Genomic DNA, 25,570 nt, shown 5'->3' on the forward strand with positions numbered 1-25,570 from the left:
CTGACGAGGACTAGGTTGGAGTTAAACAATTTGGTATGTGGTATTTTTCTTCTCCAGTTAATTAGGAATTTGAATTGAATGAATGAAAGGGTCTGTTAGGTCTTTTTTTTAAATTCCAAATGTAATGCCCAATGACTGAAAACTGTCAGGGACTGAAATTGCATTAGCTGTGCCATCACGTTACACATTAAAGAATAAACTTTAACACTGGTTATCATGACCAGTTGCAATTGATATCTCCTTCCAAAAATAGGGTTAATCGCAGTAGCTATTCATAATGAGGAGGGATGGGGTAAGGTGAGGTAAGAGGGGTGTGCGAGAAGAATCCACCCCAAGTTTACTGATCCGTGCCTTGTTTTCCTGCCCCCTCCCTCTCCTACCGGTTGAATACACTCTCTCACTCTGACCAGGCTGTCTCTTCAGGCTAATGTTGCTCTCATTACCAACAAAGCATGGGTAGTCAGTAGCATGCCAACAGCAGAGCAGGGCAACACCAAGAGACTCACTAACTCTTCTAACTCCAGAATACCTAGACGGGTGCTATTAAAGTGAAAACATTTTATAATTGTTTTGCTTCTTTAACTCCCAGGTCATTTGTTTCACCATGGAATTTGGGGAAATTAGTTTGAATCTGAAAACAGTGCTGCTGACCATGATGATGTTCAAATGGGGTAAGTCTCTCATTGCAAGTGATCGACATGACGCTACGGGACGGGGTGTAAATGTATCATAGTGCAAAAATGACATCCTGTAGCGCTTTCTTTAAAGTGGCAATATGCAGTTCAAACAATGACAAAGAAGTCTGAGGAATGAGACTGAAGAAATGTAACCACTCACAAATTCATAGACTAAACTGAATTCAGGGACTGAACATCCATGATGTAAAAATGATAGTCTCAACCATGTTTTGAGGCTATACAGTGTTTGTTTACATTTACATTGTTTACAAGCATTGGAGTAAAACAAGCTGATATTTTGGGTTCTAAACGGGTACCACCATTGAACTAAGCTCATGAGGCATTTATAAGTTCTATTCTTTAAGAATCAATGGTTCTATATTATTCATTTAAAAGTACTTAAATGGAGGTAGCAATCACAGATTGCCTCTAAGTTGGAGAATATGTTGAATGTGAAGGGAAGGTATGGCAGGGGTGTAAGCCCTTAGAGGAACAAGTGCGCCACTTGCCAGTTGTTGTGGGCGGCTTGTAATCTCCTTTCCTGAAAGCAACAGGTTGTGTGGAAAGATTATTGAAGGAAGCGAGTAAATATCTTAATGCCCCACAACACATTTCTGAAGTCATTTCAAACAGAAGCACCAACAGAAAAAGTTAACTAATTATTTTCTAAATGGCAAAGTAATTAAATATATTTGTCTCATATGTTTTGACATATGCAGTTGCTTTACTATTCTACTTTAAATTAATTTCTTCACGAATATGAATGATATTCTACATCACAAGAAACACAAAATTATATTTCCTACAGTTTCCAAACATTGTCCGTGTTTGAGAGCATCAAAACAAAATTGTGGCTGAGTAGTTATTTAGGATGCAAAGTGATTTGTCTTTAAACTTGTCGCTTGAGTTTTGTGTTCCCCTGTTGTCGCAAATCCACCGTGCCTTTGGTTTTTGACTCTCTTTGGCATTGGTTTGCATGGAACCCTAGTGCTAACTCTTCAAAATAATTGTTCTAAAGAATTCCCCTTTTTTCCCTTGGTTTCAACTGACGCTAGTACCTCCAACTCTTTACAACAAGTGGCCTGAAGAATTCCCCCTCGTCTCCCTGTTTTGAGAGACGCTGCTCGATGGTACAGGGGCAGGGTCTATTCATTACGACGATTCTGTTCCAAAATGTTTCTTAAACGGAATGAAACGGGGAGGGATCTACCTGCATTTGTCCAATAGACACTCTAATTTTAGTTGCAAAACGTTTGATTTTGCAACTGCTTAGACTTATGATTTCACCCCAGGAGTGGTTCTCAGGGTGGGGCTTGGCTGCTTTATGCTAATTTTGCCCCACACACCCCCAACTGAAAAGGGAATCTGAAACAGAAAGAGCGGGGGTGGGTAGGCGACTACGCGTTCATTGTTGCTCATAACCATGACAACGGGCCCTCAGACTAATTTCCAGGGTATTATCGGAGGGCCTCAAAAAAATATTAGAATTTGAGGATAATCACTTTGAGCAACATTGTTTGCTTTGATGATATGGGACCCAGTTGAATGAATATCTTATCTGGGGCTCATTAAAATCAGACGCTTGATGAAAACGTTGTATTATTGACACAAAGCTCAAGATATTAGTGATTAGAGTGAAGACTTTCCATGAAATCAAAGTGTATCATTGAAACAAATGCTGAAATGCACTGCAAGTTTCATTGAGGAAAATAAGTTTAATTGAGGAAAACTGAAACCTGCACGGGAGTTTAGTCCACTGTTTCACAGTTCACCAGTTTATAATTCAGAAACGAAGGCAGGGTCCATGTCAAATCATGCATGCAGAGATAGGCTAACCAAGAGTGAGCTCACTGATGAAAAATTCCATTGAGAGGCGAGCAAATTAATGGCCACAATATGAGTTCGCAAACAATCTCAAGAAAAGCCCAAAATCATGCGTTTGAATGAATCTCTGAATTAATTGCCAAAGTATTGTAGTTAGTGCTTAACGTGTTGCTACATAGTGTGCTAACTCTTGTAGCTCGGTTCCACTCACCCAGAGTGTGGGACCCCCTTGTGTTTCGCTTGCGAATTAGCCAAGGCCACGTGTCCACGGGCTGATTACTATCTCTCCGTGCCCCAGAGGTTCCTCCTCAGATAGGTTTGTTTCATGGGGAACAGGGAACCAGGGAAAGGGGTCAAGGTGTAACAAAACAAACAACCTCACATCTCAAAATCCGTCTTCACGTAAACAGTACCAAGGGGGTTTGTTTTTTTTGGAGGGTGGAAGGAGATATTTCTAATTCCCAGTTCCAGACAAAGAGGGCAGTGGTCAGAAATCACCTCACAGGCCCTTTAAAATCATTCAACCATGCTGATCCCTAGCTCCTCCCCCAAATGGACCCCTAGCTCCTCCCCCACACGGACCCCTAGCTCGTGACAACATAGACAGAGTCAGCGAGAGAGAGAATGGGCTGAATTCAATCCGTATTGCAGAAGTATTGCGGAAGATCCATGTTATAGCTCGTTTGAAATTTAAAGGCAAATTGAAATGTTCTGGCATTTGCAGAGACCACATTCACAGTAAACGCTGCATATGTCGGCTCAATCGGAAATTATCTTTACATTTTGACACAGATCTTCTGTGGTACTTCCGCGATACGGATTGAATCCAGCGCAAAGAGAGAGAGCGAGAGGGAGAGAGAGATAGGGAGGGGGAGACGGAGGGAGGGAGAGGGAGAGGGGGAGGGAGGGAGAGGGAGGGAGAGAGAGGGAGATAGAGATAGGGAGGGGGAGACGGAGACGGAGGGAGGGAGAGGGAGAGAGAGAGAGGGAGAGAGAGAGCGAGAGGGAGAGAGACATAAGCAGGGGGAGGCGGAAGGAGGGAGAGAGAGGGAGAGGGAGAGAGAGAGAGATAGAGAGAGAGAGGGAGAGAGAGGGGGAGAGAGGGAGCGAGAGAGGGAGAGGGAGAGAGAGATAGAGAGGGAGAGAGAGGGGGAGAGAGGGGGAGAGAGGGAGCGAGAGAGGGAGAGGGAGAGAGAGAGGGAGAGAGAGATAGAGAGGGAGAGAGAGAGAGAGGAGGAGAGAGGGAGAGAGAGAGGGGGAGAGAGAGAGGGAGAGAGAGAGGGGGAGAGAGAGAGGGGGAAAGAGAGAGAGGGGGAAAGAGAGAGAGGGGGAGAGAGAGCGATTGTTATTTATTATGTTTTTTTTTATTTAACTAGGCAAGTCAGTTAAGAACAAATTCTTCTTTACAATGACTGCCGACCAAAAGGCAAAACACCTCCTGCGGGGACGGGGGCTGGAATAAAATAAAAAATAAAAATAAAAATAAAACATATAAATATAGGACAAAACACACATCATGACAAGAGAGACAACACAACATAAAGAGAGACAACACAACATAAAGAGAGACAACACTACATAAAGAGAGACAACACTACATAAAGAGAGACAACACTACATAAAGAGAGACAACACTACACTACATAAAGAGAGACACCACTACACTACATAAAGAGAGACACCACTACACTACATAAAGAGAGACAACACTACATAAAGAGAGACAACACTACATAAAGAGAGACAACACTACACTACATAAAGAGAGACAACACTACACTACATAAAGAGAGACAACACTACATAAAGAGAGACAACACTACATAAAGAGAGACAACACTACATAAAGAGAGACAACACTACATAAAGAGAGACAACACTACACTACATAAAGAGAGACACCACTACACTACATAAAGAGAGACACCACTACACTACATAAAGAGAGACAACACTACATAAAGAGAGACACCACTACACTACATAAAGAGAGACACCACTACACTACATAAAGAGAGACAACACAACACTACATAAAGAGAGACAACACAACACTACATAAAGAGAGACAACACTACATAAAGAGAGACAACACTACATAAAGAGAGACCTAAGACACAACATAGCAAGTCAGCAACACATGACAACATGGTAGCAGCACAAAACATGGTACAAACATGATTGGGCACAGACAACAGCACAAAGGGCAAGAAGGTAGAGACAACAATACATCACGCAAAGGGTGTAGGGAGAGAGAGAGAGGGGGAGAGATAGGGAGAGAGAGAGGGGGAGAGGGAGAGAGAGAGGGGGAAGGGTTCTGTCAGATGTCAGTGACAGCCTGTCTTTCTTTCCCCCACTCAACCTCCCTGGGCCAGGTTCAGATCCATGGTAGAGCTGGCTGCTGTTCTGGACACTGTTGACTTTCTCCACTGTCTGTTTGAACTGTTTGAAGTGAGGAGACCCACTGGACAATAGATGGTTGAATCAATGTGGTTTCTACGTCATTTAAACAAAATAATTATATGTCATGCTATTGAATCAACGTGGAAAACTGATTGGATTCCCCAACTTAAGGGAATTTCATTTTTTTCACAGAACTTGTAAACTAAATTCATTGTAATGATGAAATTGTTTGTTGATTTCACATTGAATTCACGCTAGTTGACAACTCAACCAAATGAAAATAAAAAATAGACGTTGAACTGACATCTGTGCCCAGTGGGTAGAGAGTTGGGAGAAATGGACAGGAGAAGAGAGTAGAGTAGAGAAGAGGAGAGAGTAGAGCAGAGAAGAGGAGAGAGTAGAGCAGAGAAGAGGAGAGAGTAGAGGAGGGAAGAGGAGAGAGTAGATGAGGGAAGAGGAGGGAAGAGGAGAGAGTAGATGAGGGAAGAGGAGAGAGTAGAGCAGAGAAGAGGAGAGAGTAGAGCAGAGAAGAGGAGAGAGTAGAGCAGAGAAGAGGAGAGAGTAGAGGAGAGAAGAGGAGAGAGTAGAGGAGGGAAGAGGAGGGAAGAGGAGAGAGTAGATGAGAGAAGAGGAGAGAGTAGAGGAGAGGGAAGAGGAGAGAGTAGAGTAGAGGGAAGAGGAGAGAGTAGAGTAGGGAAGAGGAGAGAGTAGATGAGAGGGAAGAGGAGAGTAGAGGAGGGAAGAGGAGAGAGTAGATGAGAGGGAAGAGGAGAGTAGAGGAGGGAAGAGGAGAGAGTAAAGGAGGGAAGAGGAGAGAGTAGAGGGGAGGGAAGAGGAGAGAGTAGAGGAGAGAAGAGGAGAGAGTAGATGAGAGGGAAGAGTAGAGGAGGGAAGAGGAGAGAGTAGATGAGAGGGAAGAGGAGAGTAGAGGAGAGAGTAGAGGAGGGAAGAGGAGAGAGTAGAGGAGGGAAGAGGAGAGAGTAGAGGAGAGAAGAGGAGAGAGTAGAGGAGGGAAGAGGAGAGGGAAGAGGAGAGAGGGAAGAGGAGGGAAGAGGAGAGTAAATAGGAGAGGGAAGAGGAGAGAGTAAAGAGGAGAGGGAAGAGGAGAGAGTAAAGAGGAGAGGGAAGAGGAGAGAGTAGACGAGGGAAGAGGAGAGAGTAGAGGAGAGGGAAGAGGAGAGAGTAGAGGAGAGGGAAGAGGAGAGAGTAGAGGAGAGGGAAGGGGAGAGAGTAGAGGAGAGGGAAGAGGAGAGAGTAGAGGAGAGGGAAGAGGAGAGAGTAGAGGAGGGGAAGAGGAGAGAGTGAGGAGAGAGAGGAGAGAGTAGAGGAGAGAAGAGGAGAGAGTAGAGGAGAGGGAAGAGGAGAGAGTAGAGGAGAGGGAAGGGGAGAGAGTAGAGGAGAGGGAAGAGGAGAGAGTAGAGGAGAGGGAAGAGGAGAGTAGAGGAGAGAGTAGAGGAGGGAAGAGGAGAGAGTAGAGGAGGGAAGAGGAGAGAGTAGAGGAGAGAAGAGGAGAGAGTAGAGGAGGGAAGAGGAGAGGGAAGAGGAGAGAGGGAAGAGGAGGGAAGAGGAGAGTAAATAGGAGAGGGAAGAGGAGAGAGTAAAGAGGAGAGGGAAGAGGAGAGAGTAAAGAGGAGAGGGAAGAGGAGAGAGTAGAGGAGAGGGAAGAGGAGAGAGTAGAGGAGGGAAGAGGAGAGAGTAGAGGAGAGGGAAGAGGAGAGAGTAGAGGAGAGGGAAGGGGAGAGAGTAGAGGAGAGGGAAGAGGAGAGAGTAGAGGAGAGGGAAGAGGAGAGAGTGGAGGAGAGGGAAGAGGAGAGAGTAGAGGAGGGAAGAGGAGAGAGTAGAGGAGAGAAGAGGAGAGAGTAGAGGAGAGGGAAGAGGAGAGAGTAGAGGAGGGAGGGAAGAGGAGAGAGTAGAGGAGGGAAGAGGAGAGAGTAGAGGAGAGAAGAGGAGAGAGTAGAGGAGAGAAGAGGAGAGAGTAGAGGAGAGAAGAGGAGAGAGTAGAGGAGAGAAGAGGAGAGAGTAGAGGAGAGAAGAGGAGAGAGTAGAGGAGAGAAGAGGAGAGAGTAGAGGAGAGGGAAGAGGAGAGAGTAGAGGAGGAGAGGAGAGAGTAGAGGAGGAAGAGGAGAGAGTAAGGGGAGAGAGAGGAGAGAGTAAAGGGGAGAGAAGAGGAGAGAGTAAAGGGGAGAGAAGAGGAGAGAGGAGAGGAGGGAAGAGGAGAGGGAAGAGGAGAGAGGGAAGGGGAGGGAAGAGGAGAGAGTAGAGGAGGGAAGATGAGAGAGTAAAGAGGAGAGGGAAGAGGAGAGAGTAAAGAGGAGAGGGAAGAGGAGAGAGTAAAGAGGAGAGGGAAGAGGAGAGAGTAAAGAGGAGAGGGAGAGGAGAGAGTAGAGGAGAGGGAAGAGGAGAGAGTAGAGGAGAGAAGAGGAGAGAGTAGATGAGAGGGAAGAGGAGAGTAGAGGAGGGAAGAGGAGAGAGTAGAGGAGGGAAGAGGAGAGAGTAGAGGGAAGAGGAGAGAGTAGAGGGGAGGGAAGAGGAGAGAGTAGAGGAGAGGGAAGTGGAGAGAGTAGAGGAGAGGGAAGAGGAGAGAGTAGAGGAGAGAAGAAGAGAGAGTAGATGAGAGGGAAGAGGAGAGTAGAGGAGGGAAGAGGAGAGAGTAGATGAGAGGGAAGAGGAGAGTAGAGGAGAGAGTAGAGGAGGGAAGAGGAGAGAGTAAAGAGGAGAGAGTAAAGAGGAGAGAGTAGAGGAGAGGGAAGAGGAGAGAGTAGAGGAGGGAAGAGGAGAGAGTAGAGGAGAGAAGAGGAGAGAGTAGAGGAGGGAAGAGGAGAGAGTAGAGGAGGGAAGAGGAGAGAGTAGAGGAGATGGAAGAGGAGAGTAGAGGAGAGAGTAGAGGAGGGAAGAGGAGAGAGTAAAGAGGAGAGAGTAGAGGAGAGGGAAGAGGAGAGAGTAGAGGAGGGAAGAGGAGAGAGTAGAGGAGAGGGAAGAGGAGAGAGGGAAGGGGAGGGAAGAGGAGAGTAAAGAGGAGAGGGAAGAGGAGAGAGTAAAGAGGAGAGGGAAGAGGAGAGAGTAGAGGAGAGGGAAGAGGAGAGAGTAGAGGAGGGAAGAGGAGAGAGTAGAGGAGAGGGAAGAGGAGAGAGTAGAGGAGGGAAGAGGAGAGAGTAGAGGAGGGAAGAGGAGAGAGTAGAGGAGAGAAGAGGAGAGAGTAGAGGAGAGGGAAGAGGAGAGAGTAGAGGAGAGAGATAGAGGAGAGAAGAGAGAGAGTAGAGGAGAGAAGAGGAGAGAGTAGAGGAGAGAAGAGGAGAGAGTAGAGGAGAGAAGAGGAGAGAGTAGAGGAGAGAAGAGGAGAGAGTAGAGGAGAGAAGAGGAGAGAGTAGAGGAGAGAAGAGGAGAGAGTAGAGGAGGGAAGAGGAGAGAGTAGAGGAGGGAAGAGGAGAGAGTAAAGGGGAGAGAAGAGGAGAGAGTAAAGGGGAGAGAAGAGGAGAGAGTAAAGGGGAGAGAAGAGGAGAGAGTAGAGGAGAGGGAAGAGGAGAGAGTAGGAGGGAAGAGGAGAGAGTAGAGGAGGGAAGAGGAGAGAGTAGAGGAGGGAAGAGGAGAGAGTAGAGGAGGGAAGAGGAGAGAGTAAAGAGGAGGGAAGAGGAGAGAGTAGAGGAGGGAAGAGGAGAGAGTAAAGGGGAGAGAAGAGGAGAGAGTAAAGGGGAGAGAAGAGGAGAGAGTAAAGGGGAGAGAAGAGGAGAGAGTAGAGGAGAGGGAAGAGGAGAGAGTAAAGAGGAGAGGGAGAGGAGAGAGAAGAGGAGAGAGTAGAGGAGAGAGTAGAGGAGAGAGTAGAGGAGAGAGGAGAGAAGAGGAGAGAGTAGAGGAGAGGGAAGAGGAGAGAGTAGAGGAGAGAAGAGGAGAGAGTAGAGGAGAGGGAAGAGAAGAGGAGAGAGTAGAGGAGAGGGAAGAGGAGAGAGTAGAGGAGGGAAGAGGAGAGAGGAGAGGGAAGAGGAGAGAGTAAAGAGGAGAGGGAAGAGAAGACAGTAAAGAGGAGAGGGAAGAGGAGAGAGTAGAGGAGAGAAGAGGAGAGGAGAGAGTAGAGGAGAGAAGAGGAGAGAGTAGAGGAGAGGGAAGAGGTGAGAGTAGAGGAGAGAAGAGGAGAGAGTAGAGGAGGGAAGAGGAGAGAGTAGAGGAGGGAAGAGGAGAGAGTAGAGGGGAGGGAAGAGGAGAGAGTAAAGAGGAGGGAAGAGGAGAGAGTAGAGGGGAGGGGAGAGGAGAGAGTAAAGAGGAGGGAAGAGGAGAGAGTAGAGGAGGGGAGAGGAGAGAGTAGAGGAGAGAGTAGAAGAGGAGAGAGTAGAGGAGGGAAGAGGAGAGAGTAGATGAGAGGGAAGAGGAGAGAGTAGAGGAGGGAAGAGGAGAGAGTAGATGAGAGGGAAGAGGAGAGAGTAGATGAGAGGGAAGAGGAGAGAGTAGATGAGAGGGAAGAGGAGAGAGTAGAGGAGGGAAGAGGAGAGAGTAGAGGAGGGAAGAGGAGAGAGTAGAGGAGAGGTAAGAGGAGAGAGTAGAGGAGGGAAGAGGAGAGAGTAAAGAGGAGGAAAGAGGAGAGAGTAAAGAGGAGGAAAGAGGAGAGAGTAGAGGAGGGGAGAGGAGATAGTAGAGGAGGGAAGAGGAGAGAGTAGAGGAGGGGAGAGGAGAGAGTAGAGGAGAGGGGAGAGGAGAGAGTAGAGGAGGGAGGAGAGAGTAGAGGAGGGAAGAGGAGAGAGTAGAGGAGGGAAGAGGAGAGAGTAGAGGAGGGAAGAGGAGAGAGTAGATGAGAGGGAAGAGGAGAGAGTAGATGAGAGGGAAGAGGAGAGAGTAGAGGAGGGAAGAGGAGAGAGTAAGGATTGTGGCAAATTAAACAGCACATTTCTCAGACTCAGCAACTAACTCTGGGTTTTATTCATTAGAGCATATAATAGAAAACGTTTCAAAACATTTTGCAATTGAAAACAAAATATCTTATTTCTACATGGAAGGGTCCAAATAGTGCCTCACTGTTTCAGTTATTTTCTTCTGTTTTCTGCCAAATGAACACAACCCTGGTCTGGACTGTCTGGTCGGCCTTGACTGACAGCTGAGCCTGGATCATCACCACACACTCTGCTGACCCCCAAGTCCTGTCCCCAAGTCCAGAGTGACTAGCACCCCATGCCCATGGCCAGGTTCCACAGACATAAAAGGCATAGCTACGTTAGATAGGCACCAGAGAAGAGGGAAGGTGGTGACATCACAAGAGTGGACTGTCTTAGCTATGACTTGCCCTCTTTTAGAGGTTGGAATGGGAGAGAAGGGGCTGTGTGGGATATCGAGTGTGTGTTTGGTAAGGGGATTTAAATGACGAGGTGCTGTGTGTGTGTGTGTGTGTGTGTGTGTGTGTGTGTGTGTGTGTGTGTGTGTGTGTGTGTGTGTGTGTGTGTGTGTGTGTGTGTGTGTGTGTGTGTGTATGCATGCGGTAGGGGGTTTTGGGCAAAAAAGCTGGAATGGGGTGGGAGAAATGTGTGTGTGTGTGTGTGTGTGTGAGAGGGAGATGGAGGGTGGTGTTGAGCAGAGAGGTTAGGACCCTGCAGTCCATCAGAGCTGCTGAGTGGAGAGTGGAGACAGGTGTGGGAGACGGCTGTCAAGTCTGGCCGCCCCCAGAGGAGCCTCCCTTTGAGTGTGTGTGTGCAGTATCAGGTGCAGGTAAACATGAGTCTGTACCAGTAATCTAGAGTGAGTCAGGCCCAGTCATCTATAGTGAGCCAAAACAAGTCATCTATAGTGAGTCAGGACCAGTCATCTATAGTGAGGCAGAACCAGTCATCTATAGTGAGTCAGGACCAGTCATCTATAGTGAGGCAGAACCAGTCATCTATAGTGAGTCTGTACCAGTCATATACAGTGAGTCAGAACCAGTCATCTATAGTGAGTCAGGACCAGTCATCTACAGTGAGTCAGGACCTGTCATATACAATGAGTCAGAACCAGTCATCTATAGTGCGGCAGAACCAGTCATTTATAGTGAGTCAGTACCAGTCATCTATAGTGAGTCAGTACCAGTCATCTATAGTGAGTCAGTACCAGTCATCTATAATGAGTCAAGACCAGTCATCTATAGTGAGTCAAGACCAGTCATCTATAGTGAGTCAAGACCAGTCATCTATAGTGAGTCAGGACCAGCCATCTATAGTAAGTCAGGACCAGTCATCTATAGTGAGTCAGTACCAGCCATCTATAGTGAGTCAGTACCAGTCATCTATAGTGAGTCAGGACCAGTCATCTATAGTGAGGCAGAACCAGTCATCTATAGTGAGTCTGTACCAGTCATTTATAGTGAGTCTGTACCAGTCATTTATAGAGTCAGGACCAGTCATCTATAGTGAGTCAGGACCAGTCATCTATAGTGAGTCAGGACCAGTCATCTATAGTGAGTCAGGACCAGTCATCTATAGTGAGTCAGGACCAGTCCTCTATAGTGAGTCAGGACCAGTCATCTATAGTGAGTCAGGACCAGTCATCTATAGAGTCAGGACCAGTCATCTATAGTGAGTCAGGACCAGTCATCTATAGTGAGTCAGGACCAGTCATCTATAGTGAGTCAGGACCAGTCATCTATAGTGAGTCAGGACCAGTCATCTATAGTGAGTCAGGACCAGTCATCTATAGTGAGTCAGGACCAGTCATCTATAGTGAGTCAGGACCAGTCATCTATAGTGAGTCAGGACCAGTCATCTATAATGAGTCAGGACCAGTTCATCTATAGTGAGTCAGGACCAGTCATCTATAGTGAGTCAGGACCAGTCATCTATAGTGAGTCAGGACCAGTCATCTATAGTGAGTCAGGACCAGTCATCTATAGTGAGTCAGGACCTGTCATCTATAGTGAGTCAGTACCAGTCATCTATAGTAAGTCAGGGCCAGTCATCTATAATGAGTCAAGACCAGTCATCTATAGTGAGTCAGGACCAGTCATTGATAGAGTCAGGACCAGTCATCTATAGTGAGTCAGGACCAGTCATCTATAGTGAGTCAGGACCAGTCCTCTATAGTGAGTCAGGACCAGTCATCTATAGTGAGTCAGGACCAGTCATCTATAGAGTCAGGACCAGTCATCTATAGTGAGTCAGGACCAGTCATCTATAGTGAGTCAGGACCAGTCATCTATAGTGAGTCAGGACCAGTCATCTATAGTGAGTCAGGACCAGTCATCTATAGTGAGTCAGGACCAGTCATCTATAGTGAGTCAGGACCAGCCAGTCATCTAAAGCAGGGCTGCCCAACCCTCTTCCTGGAGATCTACTGTCCTGTGGGTTTTCAGTCCAACCCTAATTTAACACACCTGATTCTACTAATTAGCTGCTCAACAAGACCTTAACTAACTGAATCAGATATGCTAAATTAGGGTTGGACTGAAAACTTACAGGACAGTAGATCTCCAGGAAGAGGTTTGGGCAGCCCTGATCTATAGTGAGTCAGAACCAGTGGTCTATAATGAGTCAGAACCAGTAGTCTATAGTGAGTCAGGACCAGTTATCTATAGTGAGTCAGAACCAGTCATCTATAGTTGGGGCGGCAGGTAGCCTAGTGGTTAGAGCGTTGGACTAGTAACCGAAAGGTTGCAAGATCAAATCCCCGAGCTGACAAAGTAAAAATCTGTCGTTCTGCCCCTGAACAAGGAAGTTAACCCAATGTTCCTAGACTGTCATTGAAAATAAGAATTTGTTCTTAACTGACTTGCCTAGTCAAATAAAAATAGTGAGTCAGGACCAGTCATCTATATTGAGTCAGTACAACAACACAGACACACACAAACATTTAATTAAGTATATTTAAGCCAAACACTTGCTACAAATTTTAACCAGAAATGAAACTACAGATTGTGCCTTTCATGCCTGTTTCTATTTGAATCTGTGGATTACTTCCTTTGTTTGCCGTCATGGACCAGTGAATTCTATTTTGGTAAGTTCGGTGAAAAGTCAAAGTCCAGAGCTCAAATCACCGTCAACACTTTAGTATACTTTTGTGTCTGTCTACCTGGCTCAAATACTGTATGTGTGTTTATGTGTGCATACAGTGCAAGTATAACTGGTGTATGAGCGTGTGCGTTTTGAGGATATTTATTTGTCTACATGCTTACGTAGAGGTAGAGTGTGTGTACATGCATAGTACTTGAAGTTGTGAGTACAAGTTTATACCTGCGTACATGCATAGTATTTGAATTTCTGAGAATAAGTATATACCTGTGTGCATGCACAGTACTTGAAGTTTTGAGAATACATATATACCTGTGTACATATTTAGTACTTAATGTTGTGAGAATACGTAACCTGTGTACATGCATAGTACTTGAAGTTGTGAGTATACATACTGTATATACCTGTGTACATGTGTGGGTATATGCGGGCATTGTTATATAATGTGTATGTAGAACATGTGTGAAGTGAGAAGTGAAAAGTGAGAACATGCAGAGAGCCTCTCAGTGGTAATCTGCTCAGGTATCCTGCTATCAGGAGCTTAGAGGAGCAAGGGGATTGGCCGAAATCAGTCGGGAGAGATTAAGACCAGAGAAACGCTCTCAAGGTCAGAAAGGCTATCTGACCCGCCTCTAAGGAGAGTTGAAGAGGGTGGAGTGGAAAAAAGGGTACAATTTTAAAAAGGGTGTATGTCAGGGTTGTCTACTCAGCCCGTTCTCACTTCTGGATAATTTATTTCCACATTTCAGTCATTTATTTTATGTCCGGTACAGCTTCACTGCTCACTGGGAGGCTAAATCCATTTCTGGTTCACTCCAGGCTAAATTGAGGGGCTGACAATATTACATTACGTACAATATTGATACTGATTCACAGAGCATACTCTAAACAAATTACATGTTCCTACCCATGTAGAGGGTCATATTCTTATTGTTCGAGATAAGATTTAACATTAAATAACAGGTACATGAGATGTAAGATGTTAATATCATGTGCATTTGAGGAAAAGGTGCATGGGGCATGGATGCCCAGGGTAACATTCATCATCAATCTCAGGGTCTTCCTTCCCGGTTCTGGAGAGCTGAACTGATCATTATGAACCAGGTGTTATAGCACTGGGCTGGGAGGAAACAGAACACACGGTGTGGCTCTCCCAGGTCCCGAAGAGAACAGTGTTCAATCTTATCACAATCCTCCATTATACAGCTGTAATTACCCAGTCAGTGTGACTATCATCATTATCGCAATTAGTGCTTTGAGCATAATGCATGAAAAATGTCTTAATTGTGTACTACAGAATCTTAATTGTTTTGGTTCCAAACTTCTGAAATAAAAAACAAATGACCTAAATTCCTTCTCATGGGCATAGAGAGATGTGATCTTTTCTGTGCAACGAAGTCCAACTTCGGGACGTTTTTTTTCTTTACCATGCTACTTTTCACCTCAACGGGAGACTACGGACTAAGTCTACAAGTTTTTATACTCCGCCTGCTCTCTAAAGGGATTTGCCATGCAGCTAAAACCCGCCAGAAGCCCCACTGTAATCCTCTGAGTTCCTACAAACACACAGCAAGCTACATGCACCTTTAAAACTGAAATGAGATGTGACAACCTGCCTTCTGGCGAGCCAGCAAAGTGTTCCTCCATGAGTGGGCCACAGTGTGAGGTGAGGGGAGAGTGAGGTTAAACAGCTTGGCTTTACCCCATTACCCGCCATCTTTCTTACCCCATCACTGCTAACACCCTATCCCAGCATCCCTCACTGACAGGAGAGTTGGAGGAGCAGGTCAGGGGAGAGCGCTGGCCCTCCCTAAGCCCCCTGCATAAATTTTAGGGCTGCCATGGCAACCCTACTCTGAGTTTTGGGGGGAGTCATGTGTTTGCCAGTCCCTTTCCCGGATTCAGGGTTGGGCACACACACATGCACGCGCAATAAAGGAATTCCTGGCTGCTTTCCGGTATCCAAGGGTCACCGGTGGCAGGTGTGTGAGTGTGTATGAATGAGTGTGTGTGGCTGTTCGAGACAGTTGAATGAATGAAAAACACAATAGCCTGCAGAGACCCCAGGAAGCACCCTGAGGCTTCTCTTTGAGTCTCGTTAGAACCTTTTAGACACTGTTCAGCATACTGCCTGATCACACTGAGCTTGCTTGCTATTGAGCTATCTTCTTTTGTAGATGTCTCTCTGCTTCAGATCAAGCCATAAGCTCTGGCTGTTGTGACAGAGCGTTCAACTAGCTGACAAGCTGATCAAGGGATTTCTCTTGGCCTGAAAGTAACTCTCAGACTTTGATTAGATGACCTTACAATGGGAGACTTTATCATGGACTTCATCACATTGAGGTTCCATTGTCAAATGAGGTTTGTATTTCAGAAAACATACTATGGATAACCTGTTCCCCTATGTTATGGTGTCTAAGTTATGGATTCCCATACTGCTAGGTTGGGGAACAGAACTTTCAATAATCACAGACAGAACTTCGGGAACAGAACTTGCTCCAATCACAGACAAAAGCTCGTTCCAAAGTGATTACATCACCACTCTGATGTTTTTGCAAACAGCCTCTGGCTGTGTTTACACAGTCATCCCAATTCTGATATTTTTTGCCACTAATTGGTCTTTTGACCAATCAGATCAGATCTTTGCCAATAATCGGGCAATTCATCAGAATTGGGCTGCCTGTGTAAGCGTATCCTTAGTTGTCAGTCCTTGCTAAACAATCTCTGTTAGTATCAGATCCACCCTAACCTGACATAGCAAAGTGTTTCCCTCTTTCTGGCCCTGTCGGTGGAGGTTCTCTTCTGCACCGTTCAACCAATCCAGTAAATGTGGAGGAGGAGTTAAGATGGCGTCTCACCTTGTTAACGTCCAAAAGTGGAATTTGCGTCACAGACTCTCTTTCCATTTCCCCCGAAAACCGGATGCATCTGGTTTATACCGAACCTGCTGAGGGTGGGGCCACCCTAACTGATACACGGGGTGCACCTAGATATACCTAGACTGATGGACATTTTGGCAAAGCCATCATGGTGACTTAGTTTCAGTAGGGTGAGTCTAAGGCATGGTGGTCATATTCCAAAGTGACTCTTTCCGCTCCATGTGTTTCTGAATAGCTGCCTCTAATACCTTGTTTTCAATACGGTGGAAGAAATTGAATAACAACTGACGGGGCACTACTTAACTAACTGCCTTTACTTGATTCCTGAAAAAAACTGGAAGAACTTATTCCCATTTCTCTTTTCTTTGGTTAATCACAAGTGTCGCCCTTGCGCTGTGGGTGTTCCCTGAGCGCCTAAGTTTGGCTCAGAGGGGTGTGATGAAGGGGTCAGTGGTCGTCGCAGACGGTCGCCGTTTTCACACACGTGGTCAGGGAGTTGATGTCAACTCCAAATGAGGGGCCCTGTGGTCATGGCAGGGAACAGGGCCTGTATTCATAAAGTGTCCCAGAGTAGGAGTGCTGATCAGGTCCTCCCTGTCCCATATGATCGAAAAGATGGGCAAAACTGATCCTAGATCAGTGCTCCAACACTGAGATGCCCAGGGCTGTCTCTGTGTCTGATGCTGTTCGTCAGTCTGTACCGGTGACAGTGACAGGTCCAGGGGTGTTAAGAGCTTATGTCCAAGGCCATCTGTCAGACACAGCTATAAGACGACCGACGGTGGAAAGCGTTTCCAACCGTGCTCCTAGCCAAACCTTGTCGGATTGGTCTACCTATGTCCCTACATGTCTCTGTCCCAAAGGAAAACCTGGCCAACATCACTAATGCTGTGTGTGAGAGACGAGGTCAATCTCTTGGACCATGCGCCACACCACCAGTGTCTGCAACATTCCTCCCTCCCTCACCCTACCCCCATCCCTCCCTCTCTCTCTCTACTCCCTTCATCGTTAATATCTTCCGCTCCAATGAGAATTTGGGAACAGAACACTGATCAAAGTGTGGGGGATGGATGTGAGGGTGGATTTGGGATGGTGGAGTGGACGGTGGTGGTGGGGGGAGGTAGTTTGGGATGGTGGGTGGACGTTAGAGGTGGGGGATGGGGGTCTGTTCAATCTGTGGAATGTGGACTGATTCCACACTGGGCTCACACAATTGGCCGGTGCAGGGAGATAGCGGATGGACAGAATATCCCCCCTCCTCCTCCCAAAAGCGTCCTGCTCTATTCAGTTCACAGGAGGTTGGTGGCACCTTAATTGGGGAGGACGGGTAGTTGTAATGGCTGGAGCGGAATTAGTGGAATGTTATCAAATACATCAAACACCAGCCATTATTATGATCCGTCTTCCCCTCAGCAGCCTCCTGTGGTTCAGCTCCATGTACCTACAGAGGGCACCGCGTCTGGCTAGAGAGGGCTCGAGCACAATACATTCAGTTGTGCAGACTTTTTTTTACCCCATTTTCTAGGAAAAACATAACCGACTCAAACTTTATGACAGTCAAGTTACTCACTGCCATAGTTGAGTTTTGATAGTGATTGTGATCATAAAAGTATATTTAAACTGTTTGTATCCATGTGGTAATTACATGATCCGTGAAAAAACATCAACGGTCAATGACATGTGCTTCGTAACAAACTGCATGTGTAAATTAACATAATTTACTTTGTAGTAAACATGGATTAGAATCAATTGAGTCAGAGCTCCCTGACACACTTCCTGAGAGGAAATGTGAGCGCTGAAGTGTTAAATGAGAGAGAGGTGCTGTGGGATCAGGTTGTGCCAAGCTAACGACCTGGAGAAGTTAACCTAGCGTGCTAACTCGTAGTTATCCACCCCATAAACCCCACCTGTCGAGTGGACACTTGATAGTCTGCAGACTATGCATCTGATCTGCATCTTATCTGCTCTACCTTCAAGGGTTCGTGGCTGGAATTCCGTCAAGACACTTCTCCGCTCCCTGGAATCCCCTGTATGCCTTTGCCCAGAGCATTGGTCTCTCCTAAAAAGTTCCTTGGGGAAACTTTTGTTTTAGCTTTACCATAACAATTACTAAACAAACAAGGCAAATGTTAGCTAGATGGCACTCTCTCTTTTTTTCCTTGCTCAGTTGAGAGTCCTCTGGATTCTAGGCCTACAAGCTACGAGGGAAAATATTTTCAGACTTTGTTGTGTTTTTTTTAAAAATGTGTTGTGGTCTAGGGGTGGTCATCGTTCCCTTTGGGAGTGACAGGAAAGATTAGGACTTGAGACACCCCAGATGCCCATTGTTAACACTCTGTCAATGAGCACTAAACTAGCTACGCAAAACAAAGCCAACGGAAAAATACTTTGTAGTGCACGGAGGGTTTCTTAGCTTTAGTTGGGGATTTAGCACTGGGAGTCTACTGCGAAAGAGGCCATGAACTCTACAGTTGCTCCAGGACTCTCTCCTACACGATTTGTCCTTTCGAATGAAGGGAGGAGAAGATGAAAGGAAATGTCAGGGTGAATACACATATCAGGATTAGCACAGAGAGACCTACTAACTTTGACCATGGTTCAGTAAGTTGGCACTGCTATTTGTCCACCATCTAACCAGGTGGCTAATGTTAGAGACACTCAAATGCTAAATAGTAATACATTATAAGTGTTTATGAGATGTTGTTGACAAAATTATTGTACTTCAGTTTTTTCCCCAAATGATGTTATGTGCTTCTTGATAAAGTACAAACATCTAGCAGCCTTTTGCATCACTAAGTTTGATTGTGTTCTTGTTCATTGCAGCACGGGGGTGAGACGTTTTACAGTTGCTGAACAGCCCCAAAGAAACACAACCAAAATACCTCCAACTATGAACTTCTAGCAGAGTAGTGCAGTAGACTATCAATGTTTACAACTTCATAACATTTTTTGCCAATGTTTTTGTGTCAGAACCAATAGCCTACAAATCTGGACCAAAGCTGGTTGTGAATCGGCTTAGAGTGGCACTCAACAAAACAACATTGTGCAAGCACAGGGCTCACACGGTGTAGATATCTGGGAGACATTCAGAGGTGTACCGGCGTCACCCACATAGGATGTTGTCATAGAAATATGGCATCAGTCCATTAAAATCATACTAAACAACAACCCACTTTTCCCTACAAAAATGTAAAGGACTCTCTTGTGTGAACACACCAAATGTGACGTGATAAATACACAAAGTTGTGATGACTTGTCAGGGCATCTTGACTGTATTAGGGTAAACTGTCCATTTTGCACAACAATAAGCCTCTCCTTTTCTTCTCCTCAGGGATATTCTGCACGGCGACCAGTGACAAGTGCTTGTCCGGGCCCTGCCAGAATGGCGCTACCTGCGTGGACACCATGGACGACTATGCGTGCCTCTGCCCCCCTCGCAACGAGATCCGCTACATGGGCAAAGACTGCGACGAACTCTACGACGCCTGCTCCTTCGCCCCCTGCTCAGACTGCACCAGCACCCCTGGCACATCCGAGTACCACTGTGTCTGCCCCGAAGGATTTACTGGGGACAACTGCACTGAGGAAGTGGACGAGTGCCATAGCAACCCTTGCTCTGAGCCCCACACAGAGTGCATCGACCAGGTCAACAGTTACTTCTGCCGATGTCCACCCGGCTACGGAGGAGAGGACTGTGAAGAGCGGGTGACCGACTGCATCGACGAGCCGTGTCTGAACAATGGGACTTGTATACTGTTACAGGAGGGGTTTGAGTGTCACTGTGCACTGGGGTTTGACGGGGAGCATTGTGAAGAGGACGTGGACGAGTGTGCGTCCCATCCTTGCCAGAACGGCGCTATCTGCATGGACGGCGTGGCCGAGTTTCACTGTTTCTGTGTGCCAGGCTTCCAGGGCTATAACTGCGAGATCGACATCAATGAGTGCGCCTCGCGGCCCTGCGAGAATAATGGGACCTGTATCAACGAGAAGGACCGGTACAAATGCCAGTGCCTCGTAGGGTTTACAGGTAAGTTGTTCCGCCTTTTCACCGCTCACTCCTCTGCCCACAGGAGTCTCGAATTAAGTGTAATTTTCCAACCATTTTCGTAACCCTGTATCAGCCACAACTCACTGTCTCTAACCTAACATTTCCTCCAGTGTGGAGGGATATCTGATGCTCTGCTTTTTAATGTTTCTGGACATAATGTATCCGCAATATTTAGGTATCTCATATTAGTACTTCATTCACCATGCCAGAATGTTTTCACATTAAAGCTGACATCATCATTAACAACAGGATGATTTCCTATTAACCAATGAGGGTGTGCGTTCGTGCCACAAAGAACAGTGCAAATTGTGCAGAGCCAATAATGAGGCTTGGCAGAGATGAATAATTATGCTAATCTTGTCTTGTTGTTGTCATCTTACTAACTGCACCTTTAAGTGTACGTTTGGTTCTTGATAAACAGAGAACTATAAGCATTTTAAGTACAGAGAGTAAGATGTTGGATTCAGGTCTCTAGTCTTATCTTCAGCTTGGCCCCTGTGGATATTGGCCCCTGTGGATAGGTCTCCCGCTGAGTGAGAGAAAACACTCCACAACTTGTACACTTCATTTCTTACACTCCTTTCTTTTTTCAGCAGGTCTGGTCTGTGTCTAAGGGCTTCATGCTTATCTCTAATGGGGTGGGAAGAGTCAGCACTAATGCATTCCTTTGTCAGCATATCAGTGACGATGGAGATTTTCAAGGAAAGGGTTGAGACGGGCAACTGAGGCATCTTTACATTATCACTTGCGCTATCTAGAGACATCAACAAGCAGATTCCATGCTACTGACTATTTATAGCTAGAGAAGCAAACACCAGAGTACAAATAGGATTCTCTTGCATTTACAATTTACTATTTATTTAGCTTGTGTTTCTTTCTTTCAGTATTGTCATAAGAGCAGGTAGGATCTATGGACAAGTTGACTTGATGTAGATGAGATACAATGGTGCAGTCTGTTGAAGATATGTCCCACTCCTAGTACATGATGTACAGTTCCTCACTGACTCCCACTCGAGATGGTTTGTTTCTCATTCATCACATTCTCGGATTCTTTTGCTCCTTTTTCCTCTACCTCTCACAGGAGTGAATTGTGAGGTGGAGATAGATGAGTGCGAGTCCAACCCGTGCCGCAACGGAGCCACCTGCCATGACCTCCTTGGTCTGTACTCCTGTGAGTGTCTGCCTGGGTTCGAGGGCACAGACTGCGAGGTGGACATTGACGAGTGTGCCAGCGATCCCTGCCTAAATGGGGCCATCTGTCAGGACAAGGTGGACAGGTAACTGCCCAAGGCTTTTAGGATTGCCCCACCAGACAGACACAAATCCTGTCCTTAAATTACTTTGGGGCCTGACTGCCGTTTTGGTGAGCTTAAGCCCCTCACATTGAGACAGGGCATTATTTGAATTTATTAAGGATCCCCATTAGTTCCTGCCAAGGCAGCAGCTACTCTTCCTGGGGTTTATTAGGGATCCCCATTAGTTCCTGCCAAGGCAGCATCTACTCTTCCTGGGGTTTATTAGGGATCCCCATTAGTTCCTGCCAAGGCAGCAGCTACTCTTCCTGGGGTTTATTAGGGATCCCCATTAGTTCCTGCCAAGGCAGCAGCTACACTTCCTTGGGTTTATTAGGGATCCCCATTAGTTCCTGCCAAGGCAGCAACTACTCTTCCTGGGGTTTATAATGGATCCCCATTTGTTCCTACCAAGGCAGCAACTACTCTTCCTGGGGTTTATTATGGATCCCCATTAGTTCCTGCCAAGGCAGCAGCTACTCTTCCTGGGGTCCATCAACATTAAGGCAGTTATATACAATTTAAAATATTACATGACATCACATTCCATAACACTTTTCACAACACATTAAGTGTCTGCCCTCAGGCCACTACTCTACTACCACATATTATCTACAATACAAAATCCATGTGTACATGTGTGTAGAGTGTGTCTTACCATGTGTATGTGTGTGTAGTGTGTCTTATCATGTGTATGTGTGTGTAGTGTCTTACCATGTGTATGTGTGTAGAGTGTCTTACCATGTGTATGTGTGTGTAGAGTGTCTTACCATGTGTATGTGTGTGTAGAGTGTCTTACCATGTGTATGTGTGTGTAGAGTGTCTTACCATCTGTATGTGTGTGTAGAGTGTCTTACCATGTGTATGTGTGTGTAGAGTGTCTTACCATGTGTATGTGTGTGTAGAGTGTCTTACCATGTGTATGTGTAAGCTTTATCTCAATCATCCATCTGTTACATTTTTGCATTAATTTGTATTCGGCCTATATGCTTTGTTGAATGTCAATGTAGCGATTGCAACTGACCCAGACTTCCTTTCCTACAGCTATGAGTGTGACTGTGAGGACACAGGCTTCCTGGGTGACCACTGTGAGGAGGACATCCCTGAGTGTGCGTCTGACCCGTGTCAGCACGGCGCCACCTGCCTGGAGGGAGTCAAAGAGTATACCTGTCTCTGCTGGCCTGGTATGTGCACCTTACCATTACCCAACACATTTGCAGAAATGTTGTCAAAAACGGTTAAAAAGACAAACACTAAAATGATATGGTGCTGCAGTTGTCCATGTCTGGTGTAGGTACAGTTGTCCATGTCTGGTGTAGGTACAGTTGTCCATGTCTGGTGTAGGTACAGTTGTCCATGTCTGGTGTAGGTACAGTTGTCCATGTCTCGTGTAGGTACAGTTGTCCATGTCTGGTGTAGGTACAGTTGTCCATGTCTGGTGTAGGTACAGTTGTCCATGTCTGGTGTAGGTACAGTTGTTCATGTCTGGTGTAGGTACAGTTGTCCATGTCTGGTGTAGGTACAGTTGTTCATGTCTGGTGTAGGTACAGTTGTCCATGTCTGGTGTAGGTACAGTTGTCCATGTCTGGTGTAGGTACAGTTGTCCATGTCTGGTGTAGGTACAGTTGTCCATGTCTGGTGTAGGTACAGTTGTCCATGTCTGGTGTAGGTACAGTTGTCCATGTCTGGTGTAGGTACAGTTGTCCATGTCTGGTGTAGGTACAGTTGTCCATGTCTGGTGTAGGTACAGTTGTCCATGTCTGGTGTAGGTACAGTTGTCCATGTCTGGTGTAGGTACAGTTGTTCATGTCTGGTGTAGGTACAGTTGTTCATGTCTGGTGTAGGTACAGTTGTTCATGTCTGGTGTAGGTACAGTTGTTCATGTCTGGTGTAGGTACAGTTGTCCATGTCTGGTGTAGGTACAGTTGTCCATGTCTGGTGTAGGTACAGTTGTCCATGTCTGGAGTAGGTACAGTTGTTCATGTCTGGTGTAGGTACAGTTGTCCATGTCTGGTGTAGGTACAGTTGTTCATGCTGTCAGACGACTGGAGAGTGAAAGAGGGTGGTGTCATAATGGTCTAATAGTAGTGCAGTTTGTTTAGGCTTAGAGTGAACAGTACTACATACAGTGTATTTCCATGTCATTGGTTATCCTAGGTTATGAGGGGGAGAACTGTGAGATGGACATTGATGAGTGTGCTGAGCAGCCATGTGAAAACGACGGCGAGTGTTTCGAGCGTTCCGACACATCCCACTGGGAGATGGATTGGGAGTTCAGGTTCGCAGACGCTGCCGGATACCTGTGCCAATGTCAATCCGGCTTCGCAGGTGAGACGCAGTCCAATGAAAGAAGAGGGTTTTTACTAACATTGAACGTTGCACAGGAGCAAATTTAAGGTTGGTTACTTTTTTGAATTGTTTTGGCCATTTCACACAGACAAAGAATAAGGTTGTTGGTGTTGTTTCTTTGTCCCTTTCCAGGAGAGAACTGTTCCGTGAACATTGATGAGTGTGAGTCTGAACCCTGCCAGAATAGAGGCTCTTGTGAGGATCAGGTGAATGGCTACACCTGTTTATGTCCGGAAGGATTTATGGGTAAGGTTTTCAAAAACTCAGTATTATCTACACCGACTGTACAAAACATTAGGAACACCTGCTCTTTCCATGACACAGCTTTCTCCTGGACTCACCTGGTCAGTCTATGATCCCTTATTTGATGTCACTTGTTAAATCCACTTCAATCAGTGTAGATGAAGGGGAGGAGACAGGTTAAAGAAGGATTTTAAAGCCTTGAGACAATTCAGAAATGGATTGTGTATGTGTGCCATTCAGAGGGTGAATGAGCAAGACAAAAGATTTAACTGCCTTTGAACGGGGTATGGTAGTAGGTGCCAGGCGCACTGTTTTTTGTGAAGAACTGTAACGCTGGGTTTTTCACGCTCAACAGTTTCCAATTGTCCACCACCCAAAGGACACAACTGTGGGAAGCATTGGAGTCAACATGGGCCAACATACCTGTGAAATGCTTTCGACACCATCCATGCCCAACGAATTGAGGCTGTTTTGAGGGCAAAAGAGGGGGACTCAATATTAGGAAGGTGTTCTTAATGTTTTGTACACTCAGTGTATATCCTTGTGCTGTTTTTATCATATCAGAAGAATGGACTGATCTGTAGATTCAATTCTAGGTTGATCAATCTTCAAAAGTCTGACTGAAATAGTGCATTGCATTTGCAGGGGAAATTTGCGAAATCAACATTGATGAGTGCGAGAGCCAGCCGTGTCTGAGCGGTGCATGGTGCGAGGACGGCGTAGCCAGCTACACCTGCCACTGTCCTGAGGCTGAGCCTGACAAGCTGCCCTGGGGTGGCCACCACTGCGACATCCAGCTCCTGGGCTGCGTGGATCAAGAATGCCAGAATGGCGCCACCTGCCACCCGTGGCTGGAAGAGGAAGAGCATGGCCACACCTGCCTCTGCCCCCACGGCTTCTACGGCGAGCTCTGCTCCACCCCCACCACCTTCTCATTCTCCAGTCCGGGCTTCGTCCTTATCATGGTCACCCTGGAAGTGGAAGAGAGGAGGAGACGGAGGCATGCCGAGCACCACCACCATGGGAAGGGAGTCCGGCTACGCTTTCGCACCACCTTGCCCGACATGGTGCTCTTCTACCGTGGTGATGCCGACAGCCACCTCCTGCTGGAGATTGTGGGTGGAGGTCTTCGCGCCAAGGCCTTCTCGGAGGACGCCGAGCTGGAGGTTGCATTCTCTGGGCTGGTCAGCGACGGAGACTGGCACGACGCTGACGTGTACGTGAACGAAGAGGAAGGGCTGGTTTTTAACCTGAAAGGTCCAGGATGCGACAGTGAAGGGTGCACGGTGAAGGATGGTGGTCCCAACGGGCCACACTTCGTTCCCTCTGAGGCGTTCGGTCACGTCTACGTGGGCGGTGCCCCCGGAGAGTTGCTGGAGCACACGAAGAGTGGCCACGGGTTTGTGGGGTGTGTGGAGGACTTGATGATTGACTTCAAGGACATCCTGCCCCAGAACCTTCCAGAGGAGCAGGCCAATGAGATGGAGCTAGGCTGTAGCAAGACAGAGTGGTGCGAACCTGACCCCTGCTCCGGTCAAGGCCACTGTGTGGACCTGTGGATCAGCCACCGCTGCGACTGCTACCGGCCCTACCACGGTCACAGCTGCTCCGATGGTAAGCAACATTTACCTTCCAACAATGTATCTGCTAATACTTCTTCTGAGAAAGACATTAATTTAGAAAATTCCATCCAGACCGTTTTCTAATTAATCTCATTTGCAATTCCAAGAGCTCTAGCTCACTTCATCAAAGTAATTTTTCTAAGATATTTGTCTTCACTTTTTGATTAGTAATTTGCCCTAAGGTTTGGTTACAATTTATTTCGATTGCCCGGATAGTCCAATGGTAGATGCTTTACAGATGGTCATACTATCAACAAACTATCTGTTGAAAACCAACT

General features: G+C 46.4%; 1 protein-coding gene across 1 annotated transcript in view; it reads left to right on the top strand.

The window, feature by feature from the left end:
• Nucleotides 1-443: 443 nt before the first annotated feature.
• crb2a (crumbs cell polarity complex component 2a) overlaps nucleotides 444-25,570 on the top strand; it is a 31,682-nt gene continuing 6,555 nt past the window's right edge. The window contains exons 1-7 of the mRNA XM_071351861.1: nucleotides 444-671; nucleotides 19,070-19,765; nucleotides 20,868-21,063; nucleotides 22,123-22,262; nucleotides 23,236-23,406; nucleotides 23,560-23,673; nucleotides 24,316-25,284. Of these exons, the coding sequence (XP_071207962.1) occupies nucleotides 605-671; nucleotides 19,070-19,765; nucleotides 20,868-21,063; nucleotides 22,123-22,262; nucleotides 23,236-23,406; nucleotides 23,560-23,673; nucleotides 24,316-25,284 (2,353 nt within the window). The 5' untranslated portion in view covers nucleotides 444-604. The remainder of the gene's footprint in view (nucleotides 672-19,069; nucleotides 19,766-20,867; nucleotides 21,064-22,122; nucleotides 22,263-23,235; nucleotides 23,407-23,559; nucleotides 23,674-24,315; nucleotides 25,285-25,570) is intronic.

This window comes from Salvelinus alpinus, chromosome 18 (genome assembly GCF_045679555.1).
Source record: "Salvelinus alpinus chromosome 18, SLU_Salpinus.1, whole genome shotgun sequence".
NCBI lineage: Eukaryota > Metazoa > Chordata > Actinopteri > Salmoniformes > Salmonidae > Salvelinus > Salvelinus alpinus.